The following is a 12,660-nucleotide window of genomic DNA, read 5'->3' as shown; positions in this document are numbered from 1 at the left end:
CTTTGAAAACGAGTTTTGTGACTGGCCAGGCTACTGTGTGAAACTTCTGTTTGTTTCTCCTTGATGAACCCTCCAACCCCCCCCCCCCCGACCCGGTTCACTCTACTTCCCTGTAAACCAACCACCCCACCCCACCCTCCCCTCCCCAATTCGAGCACCGCTTGCAGAGGCAATAAAGTCATTGTTTTTTCACATTCATGCATTCTTTATTAGTTCCTCACAGAAGTAGGGGGATAATTGCCAAGGTAGCCTGGGATGGGTGGGGGAGGAGGGATGGAAAAGGACACACTGCATTTTAAAACTTTAAGTCTTATTGAAGGCCAGCCTTCTGATGCTTGGGCGATCATCTGGGGTGGAGTGACTGGGTGGCCGGAGGCCCCCCCACCGTGTTCTTGGGCATCTGGGTGAGGAGGCTATGGAACTTGGGGAGGAGGGCTGTTGGTTAAACAGGGGCTGTAGCGGCGGTCTCTGCTCCTGCTGCCTTTCCTGCAGCTCAACCATACGCTCGAGCATATCAGTTTGATGCTCCAGCAGACGGAGCATTGACTCTTGCCGTCTGTCTGCAAGCTGACGCCACCTATCGTCTTCAGCCCGCCACTTGCTCTTTTCATCCCGCCATTCAGCCCGCCACCTCTCCTCTCGTTCATATTGTGCTTTTCTCATGTCCGACATTGACTGCCTCCACGCATTCTGCTGTGCTCTATCAGCGTGGGAGGACATCTGCAGCTCCGTGAATATATCGTCTCTCGTCCTACGTTTTCTCTTTCTAATGTTCACTAGCCTCTGCGAAGGAGAAACATTTGCAGCTGGTGGAGGAGAAGGGAGAGGTGGTTAAAAAAGACACATTTTAGAGAACAATGGGTACACTCTTTCATTACAAGGTCGCATATTTCGGCTTGCAGGCAGCCATGGTAGGCCACAGTGTTTTGGCTTTTTTAACCTTCTTAACATGCGGGAAAGGTTTCAAACAGCAGCGCATTTCCCATATCAAGGATGAATTGGGTTGTCCATTTAAAATGGGTTTTCAATGTAAAAGGAGGGGCTGCGGTTTCCCGGTTAACATGCGGCACAAACCCAAGTAAACCACCCCCCACACACATACACACGATTCTCTGGGATGATCACTTCACCCCTCCCCTCCACCGCGTGGTTAACAGCGGGGAACATTTCTGTTCAGAAGAGCAGGAACGGGCGCCTCTGAATGTCCCCTTAATAAAATCACCCCATTTCAACCAGGTGACCGTGAATGATATCACTCTCCTGAGGATAACAAAGAGAGATAAGGAATGGATATTGTCTGCATGCCAGCAAACACCGGCACCATACGCTGCCATGCTTTGTTATGCAATGATTCCAGACTACGTGCTACTGGCCTGGCGTGGTAAAGTGTCCTACCATGGCGGACGGGATAAGGCAGCCCTCCCCAGAAACCTTTTGCAAAGGCTTTGGGAGTACATAAAGGAGAGCTATCTGGAGATGTCCCTGGAGGATTTCTTCTCCATCCCCATACACGTTAACAGACTTTTCCAGTAGATGTACTGGCCGCGATTGCCAGGGCAAATTAATCATTAAACACACTTGCTTTTAAACCATGTGTAATGTTTACAAATATTTACAAAGTTACACTCACCAGAGGTCTCCTGTGTGCCCTGAGGGTCTTGGGTGAGTTCGGGGGTTACTGGTTCCAGGTCCAGGGTAACAAACATATCCTGGCTGTTGGGGAAACCGGTTTCTCCGCTTCCTTGCTGCTGTGAGCTACCTACAGTACCTCCATCCTCATCTTCCTCGTTCCCCGAACCGTCTTCCCTGTGTGTTTCTCCATTGACGGAGTCATAGCACACGGTTGGGGTAGTGGTGGCTGCACCCCCTAGAATGGCATGCAGCTCCACGTAGAAGCGGCAAGTTTGCGGCTCTGCCCCGGACCTTCCGTTTGCTTCTCTGGCTTTGTGGTAAGCTTGCCGTAGCTCCTTAATTTTCACGCGGCACTGCTGTGTGTCCCTGTTATGGCCTCGGTCCTTCATGGCCTTGGAGACCTTTTCTAATACTTTGCCATTTCTTTTACTGCTACGGAGTTCAGCTAGCACTGATTCATCTCCCCATATGGCGAGCAGATCCCGTACCTCCCGTTCGGTCCATGCTGGAGCTCTTTTGCGATCCTGGGACTCCATCACGGTTACCTGTGCTGATGAGCTCTGCGTGGTCACCTGTGCTCTCCACGCTGAGCAAACAGGAAATGAAATTCAAACATTCGCGGGTCTTTTCCTGTCTACCTGGTCAGTGCATCTGAGTTGAGAGTGCTGTCCAGAGCGGTCACAATGAAGCACTGTGGGATAGCTCCCGGAGGCCAATAACGTCGAATTCCGTCCACACTACCCCAATTCCGACCCGCAAAGGCCGGTTTTATCGCTAATCCCCTCGTCGGAGGTGGTGTAAAGAAACCGGTTTAAAGGACCCTTTATGTCAAAAGAAAGGGCTTTGTTGTGTGGACGTGTCCAGGCTTAATTCGATTTAACGCTGCTAAAGTCGACCTAAATCCGTAGTGTAGACCAGGCCTTAGATACAGTTTAAGGAAGAAACTCAACAGGCCCAAACTCTTTACCAAGGAGAACAGACTCTGTTAGGTGGGTGTTAATTCAGACCCCATGTTCCTGTACTGCTGGGCTTCTCCCAGACAGCACCAGCAACAGACCTCAACCATTATCTTGGGACACCCTCCTGCTACTGGGACAAGATTCTGTGCTGCATTAAATTTCTGCTCAGTGCAATAGAGGGGGACTGGGGAAATGGGGATATTAGTTATGCTCCCTGATTATCTGTCCAGCCTTGGAGCAGGTTAGAGTAGCCTGGAGGTCGTTTTAACTTACACCAGTTGGCAGTGGTCCCCATGGGATCATCTATCAATTGAAGGTAGCTAGAGCACACTGCACTCCAGCCAGAAGCAGTGGGGAGGATGATATAGGGGCCATCTATGATGACCCAGTGGGGATTCCCCCAAGCCAAGGGTGATAAGATATAGCCCATGCTCTTTGGCCACCAGAGTGGCACAAGGGGACATAGCAAGGCAGAGATCCTGGAGCTCATTCTCCATGAGTCTCAGAGCCTGGGTCTACACACTTGGGGTTGCTGGGCTCATGCGACAGCATTAAAAATAGCCATGTAGCTATTCTGGCTCAGGCTGGAGCTTGGGCTGTGACACCCATCCCCTCCCTGGGCTTCAGCTGGAGCAAGAACATCTGCACAGCTATTTACAGCATTGTAGCGCAACCCCGAGTCTCTTGTCTCAAGCTCTGAGGCTGGCCGCCACAGGGTTTTTTTTTTCCTGTGTAGATGTACCCTATGGGTATGTCTACATTCACTCTAAGCCTGGCTCTGTGGGACCCGGGCTAGTGGACTCAGTATTTCCAAGCCTGTGCCTGAGAATCCTCACTGCATTGTAAAACTGAGTTTATAATTGCTGGACCAGGCCTCACAGCTGTGCTAATGTACTGCACTATGAAGAGCTTCTGACGCAAGTCTGTGGCTTGAGCTGCATCCACACTTGGCTTGGACCCAAGTCACAGCGGGACTTGGGCTCTGACCCATCCCCCATCAGAGCCTGAACACCTGGGTCCTGTGTGTTTTCTAACCCGAGTCAGACTGATTTGTGTGTGGACAGGAGCACGGCTTGCACTCAAACCTGAGTCAGAGCCCAGGCTCGGCGTGCAGTGTAGACATACCCCAAGTTTTTGGAGCGGGCGGCACCGGTGGTGCCTGCTATCTACTGGGCTCCACCAGTAACTTAGCTTGGAGCCTGTCATCCCATTTTATGTCTTCACAAGAGATTCTGATCAGCATCAGGAGACTGCAAAGCAGATGAGAGCTTCATAACCTCCAGCAGCTCCCTGCCCCATCTCCCTGCCACTGACGAGATTCAGACCATGCGACTGTGAGCTGCTTATGAGGAAAACAAAATGCGGAGGAGATACGGTCCCCTCATCCCCTCCCACCTCTTGCCCCTCCCTCATTCTTTGCTAATTAACAGTACACGCCATGCATGCTCGACAATTAATTAGAAACACAGTTTAGTTATGCTGTCAGGCTCTCCCTGTCTCCCCTCCCCCAAGGAGCTATCATAAAGGCGTCAAGATCCCTGCTTCAAAACAAGTTTGACATTTCATTTTACAAATAAAACCAGGCCTGCGAGAAGCAACCATTGCTGCAAGGTGCAGCTGCTGGGGAACTGGAGATATGCTCAGGCTGGGAGGTGGGTGGAGAGGCAAGGAGAAGCATCAGAGCAGAGCTTTGGCCTGGTTGCAGTCATTGCTGTAGCTGCACCAGTACTAGCCCTAGTGTAACCAGGCAAAGCCGCTATTTGCACGGGGGTAAGCACCATCAGTGCTAATAGCAGTTTCGGCTGCCTACGCTGGGATTGCAGCAGTGCAGCAGTACCGGTCACTGGCCACTGATAGCTGAAATTGGGGCTCACCGAGTGTAGATATGGCCTTAGGGCAGTGGTTCCCAAACTAGGGGCGCCATTTGTCCAGGAAAAGCCCCTGGTAGGCCAAGCCGGTTTGTTTACCTGCCGCGTCCGCAGTTTCGGCCAATCGCAGCTCCCAGTGGCCATGGTTTGCCGTTCTCGGCCAATGGGAGATGCAGGAAGCAGCATGGGCCGAGGGACATGCTGGCCGCCGCTTCCCGCAGGCCCCTTTGGGCTGGAGCAGCAAACCTTGGCCACTGGGAGCTGCAATTGGCCGAACCTGCGGACGCAGCAGGTAAACAAACCAGCCCAACCCACCAGGGGCTTTCTCTGAACAAGCGGTGCCCCTAGTTTGGGAACCACTGCTTTAGGGTGTTTTCTTCACCATGTGGTGTGGCTCTGGTGAAATTCTACCATTACCCATTTTCCAGCTGGCTGCAGACACCCTGGGAGTGGCTCTGCATGGACAACTAAGCTTTCCTTTAAAGCAACCTGATTTGATCAGGTGGGGTTTGAGCTTCCCCAGTCCCACATGGGAAAGCCCATACCATAGCACAGCATTACTTCTGGGTCATTTCCCAAGCTCCTCGGGGCGGGTGGCTGCAAATGTCATCAATGAGGAATGAGGTCACCCCTCTCCCCCAACTATCGGTGTTTTGAGTCACGAATAATAAAGGGGCTGGCTGTAGGGCCGGGTGATCTCCCTTGGATACAGGCTGGAACCCAGGAGGCAGCCCTCTGGATAGACTTGTATCGGATGTAAGCAGAGGAACCTATCTCATGCTTTGGGATCAGATTAGCCTTTGGTTCCAGTTCAGCTCGAACTATAGCCTATAGTAAGACAGGAGCCTATAGGTCTTATGGTAAATACAACGCTTCTCCTGCACCGCTGCTCCGGCCTCTGAGGGGTGTCATCTGTCAGGGGCGCTCCAGGGACTGTTTGCTGAAAAGCAATGGAAGAGAGAGAGAGCATACGAGCCCCAGGGACTTGTGCAGGAAGAGCGCTGAACTCCAGTGTGGCATGGAGCCAAGAGAGAGAAGAGCTTTGACAGCAGTTCCTTAAGCCAGCCACTGGCCGTTAATTACAGCCCAGTCTCTCTCTCTGATCCAGCTAACTGGCTGCTGATGCGCCGCTCATTCGGGGAGTCTGTCTGATTCTGTTGCCTACCAGCTGTGATGCTGCAGCCGTGCCTGGCCCAAAGCAGCCGCAGCCTCCCCTCAGATCACACAGGAATGGCTGATCCGGGAGCAGGGAACCATACACTAATTCCCAGCAAGGCATGGGAAGGCTGAGCCCATGCCCTGGGCTGCCCTGGAAAGAAGGGTAAAGGGGAGCCCCAAGCCCTCCAGCCCAGTATGCAGCTTCTCAGCACATCTCCCAAAGGTTTGAGTGGCAGTTACCTTCTTAACTGAATTTAGGTATGAATGAAAGTGATGGATAATTCCTCTGGCCTAGCCCTGAGCGAGTGTCTCCCAGGCAGTGCTGCCATTGCACCCAATTGCTGGCATGCCCCCCCTTCCTTCCCATCTTAGACCAGCTTAGCTCTGCTGGTGCGCCTCCGTGCCCCTGCTAGTCCCTGCCTGTCCCTTCACACCAGTTCAAACACCTCAGTCCAGACCCGACACACCTGCTGTTCCACCCAGTCCTTCCTGTGCAGCTCGACCCTGATCTGCAGCATCCCATTATTCCAATCCAGGGGCCACCCCCACCCCTGACCTATAGCATCTAATCCACTTCTAGTACTTATCTGTTTTCAGCCACAGAGTAATGTGCTTTACGGAAGAGGGCAGTAATATTATCCCCATTTTACAGATGGGGAAATGGAGGCACAGAGTGGGGAACTGGCTCACCTACAGTTACCCAGTAAAGCGGTGGCAGCACTAGGAATTGAATGCAGGTCTCCTGAGTTGTAGTTCAGTGCCCTATCCCCTAGGCCACACTACCTCCCCGCACTAAATTTTTCATTCAGATCCTGCAGCCCCCTCTGCTATGCCATAGCCATGATCTCCCATGCAGCAGCACCAGTGCACCACAATCCTGACCAGCAAACCCTCTGTTCTCCCAATTGTGGGCTCCCACACCATGTAACTCCACTAGAGTCAAGGTTTGGATCCCACCCCTTAGTGTTGGATTTCAACCTTTACTCCTTTTGGCCTATTGGGATTGGCCTATTGAGCCAATTTACAACACAGAGAGGGAACCCACTGCTCTAGTGAGCTACCTGCTCCACAGTCTGCTCTTACAGGGAATGGTAGTCGCTTGCCACATCAGCCTGCAGGGCCGTGTAGGTCTACAGGACTAGATCTCTCAGATATGGGCGGGGTGGGAGGAGGGGGAGTGAGGGACAAAGCAGTCAAAAATGTTCAGTAGAAGCTTCCAATGTACAGTTGGGAATTGATGCAGGTCTGAAATTACCACAGCAGAGAAGAGTGAGCCAATGCACAAGCGTTAAAATAGAAACAATCATAGTCATGGGAAGGGCTAAAACCAGGTGATCTGTAGGGTGGCCAGGGTGGATGGAGGAGTGTTGGCTCAGACACCTGGATCAAGGGATGGGGAGAAGGCAGTGTTAAGGGGCTGGAACTACAAAAGACAGGGATCTTTGGACATTTTAAGGGGCTCTTAGACCCTCAGGAGCAGTAAAGCAACCTAGCTCTCTTGACTTCTGTGGACCCACACTGATTTACACTGGCTCAGGATCCAAGCCAGTGCTTCTCTGTCATCTGTGTATTACTGCTTGCCTGTCTTGCCTCTTTAGGCTGTAAGTTCTTTGGGGACCATAGTTGGGTTTTGAAAGGCGCCTAAGAGTTAGGTGCCCAACTCCCCTTGGAAACTAGGCCCTGCCTTATGCAGAAGGTCAGACTCATTAAGCATAATGGCCTTTGAGTCAATGAGAACCCCAGCCCAGATCTTCTTGTGTGTTTGCAAAGTGCCTAGAACAACAGGGTCCCACTCATGAGCAGGGCCTTTAGGCACGACCACACTAGAAATACGAAATAGCAACATTAATATATCACCGCAGTCCAAATTGTCTCCAGAGCAGATGGCACCAAAGAGACATGCAAGGTTCTTATTTCTGCACAAGGTGTCATAGCAATTCACCCATTGTCCTTATGTCCTTGTCCCATCCCCAGATGGCTACCCGCGAGAGGAGATTATCTACCGCTGGAGGCGTTACTCCATTGAAGTCTCAGACCAGCGCACCTGGAGACTTTATCAATTTGACTTCACAGGCCTGAGGAACACATCAGAAGTTCTCAGGACAGGGGCTGGTAAGGCATCCTGGCCCGATAGAAACACTGCTGTGTTACAAGGGAGCTCTCCCTAGTTTCAGAGAGCATGTGCACAGAGTAGTAGAGGGCAGAGTGGTTAGGGGACTGGTGGGAAGCACCAGCTGGGGAGGGTTACAGCAGGAAGCTGTAAAGCTCAAGATAGAGTCATTAAAAGAAGGGTCCAGCTACAGGCAACCTGTAGGGAGATATGCTCGCTAAAGCCCATGGAGAAGGGCAGCAGACCCAGCATGTAGCTAGGCACAGTATGGGGTAGGACAAAGGCACAAGATATCCACCCACAGCCTGAGGCTGGAGTAGAGCAGAGAAAGGACCTAGCTAGAGACAGCAAGGGTCAGGTAGGAAGGGGAATGGAGATAAAGAGTGTGGTTGGGGACAGCATGAGGGCCAGGCAGAATGGGAGTTAATGGCTGAGAAGTGGAGGAGTAAATGAGAAGTAGGGCCTTGTCTCAGGACAGTTCCTGAATGTAAATGTCCTGGCTGAAGCCATAGCTGTAGTATGCTGCTAGCCCATCTCCAGGACAGGACAGCTGATGGAACGTTATGCAGAAGTTGCTGTTAGTTGTGGCTGCAGCTGGGGGACATACTCAATCTGAACTCAGGTTCCATCTAACGGCCACCCTGCCACGTGCTCGTTGTCCGGAATGCACGTGAGTTGTGTTGTATGATGGTAATGGAGCTAAGCAAACCCTTGGAGGTGAAGACAACAGTGGTGTCTAACAGCAGGAGTAAGTGGAAGGATGTCAGGATGCCTTGGTTTTACTCCTTGCCCTGCTATGAATTTGCTGTGTGACTTTGGGCAAGTCATTGAAGCCTTCTGGCTCACTGCATACCTCTCTGTAAACTGAGGGTGAGAATAGGTGTGAGGGTGAATACACTAACATTTGCATTGTGCTATGAGAGCCTCTCTTGAAAGATGCTGCTGAAGTGCAAAGATTTGTAAATTAATGTCTCAGGAAGGACAACAGGACAGTGAAGAATGACAGGAGGGGAGTGAAAACTTGTAATTCCACACTGGCAAGCTCAGTAGCAACACATGCCTTTAGCTAGCAGAGCTGGGCCTGATACACGACAACCCATGTTCCCATGTGCTGCAGCCTCTCACTGCAGAAACCTGTATGAATGTAAACCAGCTTTGCAATGCCAATATCACCAGGGAATGGAGAATCTTCAGCCCCCAGCCCTTCCCCGTCATCAGTGGCTTTACTGATATCATTAGGGAACCCCGCCCCACTGCCAATCATCAGCTTCACTTAGCTCACCAGGGAACCTGAAATCCTCTGTCACCCCCACTCTCTAGCTCTACCATTCAGCTTCTGGAGTGTGATCTCTTTTATCGTCAACACTTGTCTCCATTGCCCTAGGAGCAGGAAGTTTCAGCACCACCGCTGGCTCCTCTCCGGGACTGGAGAAGGCTTGTATCTGGAGGGATCAGGGCAGTGGTTGAGATGCCTGCCTGGCCAGAGAACACAACTACACATAGAAAAGGTCAAGTGAAGAGGGGGTGTCCGTGACAGGCAAATATTAGCTGTGTGAAGAAAATGCTGCCACACTGGGACTTGTGGAGTAGGCAGCAGAGGGGGAGCAAGGTGAACTTGTAAATTAGGGGGCTTTCAGTGAGGGAGATGTGAATTGCACAGCTGTGCAGCAGAAGGTAGCAGCAGAGGCCTCGCATTCAGGAAAGCCCAGCTGAGCATCACCACTGAGGAGTGCCTGCCCTCCTGAAGAAGAGGGGAGATGTGATGTGATAGGGAGGGACTCAGCTGACTCCCCAGTATACGCTGTGTTGGTAGCACATGGTTGCTGTAGGATTGCTGGCGTGATGTGACGGGAGGGGAAGCCGGGGAGAGGGACAGCATGGAGAGCAAATCCCCCTGCCCTTGCGCCAGAAGAGGGCAGGGCCTTGCCGATGAAAGGAAAACAGCACTGCAAAGGGGAGCAGTGGGAGTGGGGCTGATCCACACAAGACAGCAAGCCCTCAGGCTTGGACCCTAAGAACTGAGGTGCAGCCGTATGGAGGAAACCCAGGTCTGTATACGCATGGGGAGTGCTCTAGGAGGTAGCACTGGAAATGGAGCACTTCAAACTCCAGGATAGTAACAGCACCCATGGGAGCCAGGCTTGAACAGCACATGGAGAGAGAATTGCCTTCTCCCATCAGGAGCAAAGGGTTTCTCCAGGATCAGCCCTTTGGGGAAGTAGGAGCGAAGAATCCGTCGCAGGGAAATACAGACAGGCACTGCCACATCTCTCATTCTTACTGATGTGAAACCTGCCCCCTGGCACATAACTCTGCACCATGGCAAGGGAAACTGACCCATCAAAACAAACCGCTTTTCCCCATCTCCTTTCCCGGTGAAAGCAGCTGGCTGGGGAACCAGGCACATATGTTAAACCATCAAAAAGCACAGATTTATGCCAACACCTCTTGGTTTAAAAAGCTCAAATGCCAAAGTTAGCAGCTTGGCAGTGAGGGCAAAGGGATTAAAGCAGGAGAGAGGCTGAGAGGTAGAGACAGACAGACAAAGGCTGTAGCAGCCCATCCAATGAGAACAGAGCACGGGCCCCCCAGGCAGGTGCTGCATGCACAGATCAGTCGGATCAGCTCCATGCCAGCTGCCAGCAGTGGGCCGTGCATATCCCACAATGGCACTGATAGACACGTGTGGGATGTATCTGAGAATTGTAGCGGACAGGCTGCTGGCTACAGAAATAGCAAGAAGGATGCTGGCCAGCTAGTAAATCACATCAGACAGAGGAAACTAAGCCCTAAATTACATGGGTTGCACTCCCTTGCCAGGAAATGTTGTGAAGGCCAAAGGTATAACTGGGTTCAAAAAACAACTAGACAAGTCCATGGAGGATAGGGCCATCAGTGGCTATTAGTGAGGCTGGGCAGGGATGCAGGCCCATACTCACAGCAATGCACTCACTGCCTGAAGCTGGGAGGGGACGATGGAGTGGATCTCTCTCTGTGCCCGCCCCTTGATGCTCTGGTACTGGACACTGTCAGAAACAGGCTACTGGGCTAGATGGGCCATTGGCTGACCCAGTATGGCGGTTCTTATGTTCTTAGCCACTTTCCTCCTCGGCTCAAATGCCCATCTTACTCCTCTCACCCCCAGAGTCCCTCTCTGCCCTGTGTTGGGAGGGAGTTGCTCTTCCCCTCTTGCTCCTCCTGGCCCTTACTGGAAGGGATTGGCTTTGCCCCCCTCACTCCCACAGCCTCTTCTCTCCCTCATTGGGAGGGGCTGGCTCTTCCCCTCACCCCCCAAAACCTCCTCTGCCCCACACAGAGACATGGGGCCAAAGCTCAGGAAGGAGAAGACATGGACTTGGCTGCTGGGCAGGCTCCCTGGGAGAAGCGGATTTTCAGGAGAGATTTGAAGGAGAAGAAACTCTTCTGCAGCAGAGCTAGGAATCGATGATCAGTGCGCTGATGGGTGGACCAGTATGTAAAGATGTCTGCAAATTAGTTGCTGCTTTATGGAGGGTGACAGAAGGGGCTAGTATCTGTCAGTAAGCAATATTGACTAAGGAGTAAAATGACGGGCTGACTGAGTTAGAAGCCATACTTCTAATGGCAAAGAGATGTTGAATGGATCCCACCTCTCCCATTGTCACTGCAGCCCTGCCTAGGTGTAGCTTCTCCTTGCTTCCTAGACTTCACTATAGTGAGTGCCTAGGGCTGTGTTTGGATGCACACGTGCACACAAGGGTGTAGTGTCAAAGCAAAGGAGGAGAGGCAAGTAAATGGAGGTGCAGGTGACAGTGCTGTGATCCTCTCGGCCTCTTTTGTGTTAAGGTAAAAATTTTGCATGTAGACATTCATAGCTGGCCGTGGTGGTGAGAGAGTGAATTGTGCCTCAAATGACACCAATCAGCATCAGGCTTTGAGGGCCTGGCTCTTTCGTAAAGCAGTCAATGGCACCTTCAGGCCCTCTATTTGTTCATGTTCAAATGGTCAACTATGGAGGCAAGCCACAAACTTGCCACAGGAATTCAAAGGTCTCATGGGCCTCCACCCTCAATGTCATGTAGGAAGAAAAAGGCAATGAAGTTCTTCATGAAGGGGAGTTTGTTCCCCAAAGGGTAATGAGGAAGCATGGCCCAGTGGTTAGGGTTCTAGCCTGTGACACAGGAAAAACTGGTTTCTACTCCCTGCTCTGCTACAGACTTTGTGCATGTCCTTGGGCAAGTCACTTTGTGCCTCCAGTTGCCCCATGTGGGGTAGTGTTTTTCTACCTCACCAGGGTGTTGTGTAGCTAAATACATTAAAGCTTGTGAGGGGCTCAGATAGTATGGTCCTGGGGACTAAGTATAATAGATAATAGGAATAAAAGGGTGATTAACCATCTCCACCTCCTACTATGCTGACTTGTCTGCCTCTTTTTGGCCTTCTCCTAGGGGACTATATGGTCATGACGGTTTCCTTTGATCTGAGCAGGCGGATGGGCTATTTTGCCATTCAGACCTATATCCCCTGCATCCTGACCGTAGTTTTGTCCTGGGTTTCCTTCTGGATCAAGAGAGACTCCACACCGGCCAGGACTTCTCTGGGTAAGGCAGACTGTACTGTACCTCCGGCGCTTGTTGTCTCAGCAGAGGTGTGTGCAGCTAGCTGGCCAGGGCCATTTTCCAAAATGTCTAAGTGACTCAGCAGGGCTAGTGAAAATTCGTGGGACTTAGACTGCTGGGCCCTGTGCGTGCAGATCCTCAATGGTATTTAGGCACCTAAATTCCACAGATTTCAATGGGTGCCTAAGTACCTTTGAGGCTCTGGGACTTAGGTACTTTTGAAAATGTTACCCAGCATCCTAGATGCGAGGTCACCTCATTTGTAATGTTCTTGACACAGGCCCAACAGCAAGAGAGAGCTGGGACTGCAGTTCTGTCTAGCGGAGAATCTGCAG

General features: G+C 51.6%; 1 protein-coding gene across 5 annotated transcripts in view; it reads left to right on the top strand.

The window, feature by feature from the left end:
* Positions 1-12,660, top strand: part of GABRE (gamma-aminobutyric acid type A receptor subunit epsilon) — an 89,198-nt gene that overhangs the window by 55,192 nt on the left and 21,346 nt on the right. For all 5 annotated transcript variants that reach the window (XM_054040837.1, XM_054040838.1, XM_054040841.1 and 2 more), the window contains 2 exons: positions 7,592-7,729; positions 12,155-12,307. In XM_054040837.1, coding sequence (XP_053896812.1) covers positions 7,592-7,729; positions 12,155-12,307 — 291 coding nt within the window. The remainder of the gene's footprint in view (positions 1-7,591; positions 7,730-12,154; positions 12,308-12,660) is intronic.

The sequence above is a fragment of the Malaclemys terrapin genome, chromosome 9 (assembly GCF_027887155.1).
Source record: "Malaclemys terrapin pileata isolate rMalTer1 chromosome 9, rMalTer1.hap1, whole genome shotgun sequence".
Taxonomy (NCBI): Eukaryota; Metazoa; Chordata; order Testudines; family Emydidae; genus Malaclemys; species Malaclemys terrapin.
This window is presented reverse-complemented; position numbering and strand designations above follow the sequence as displayed.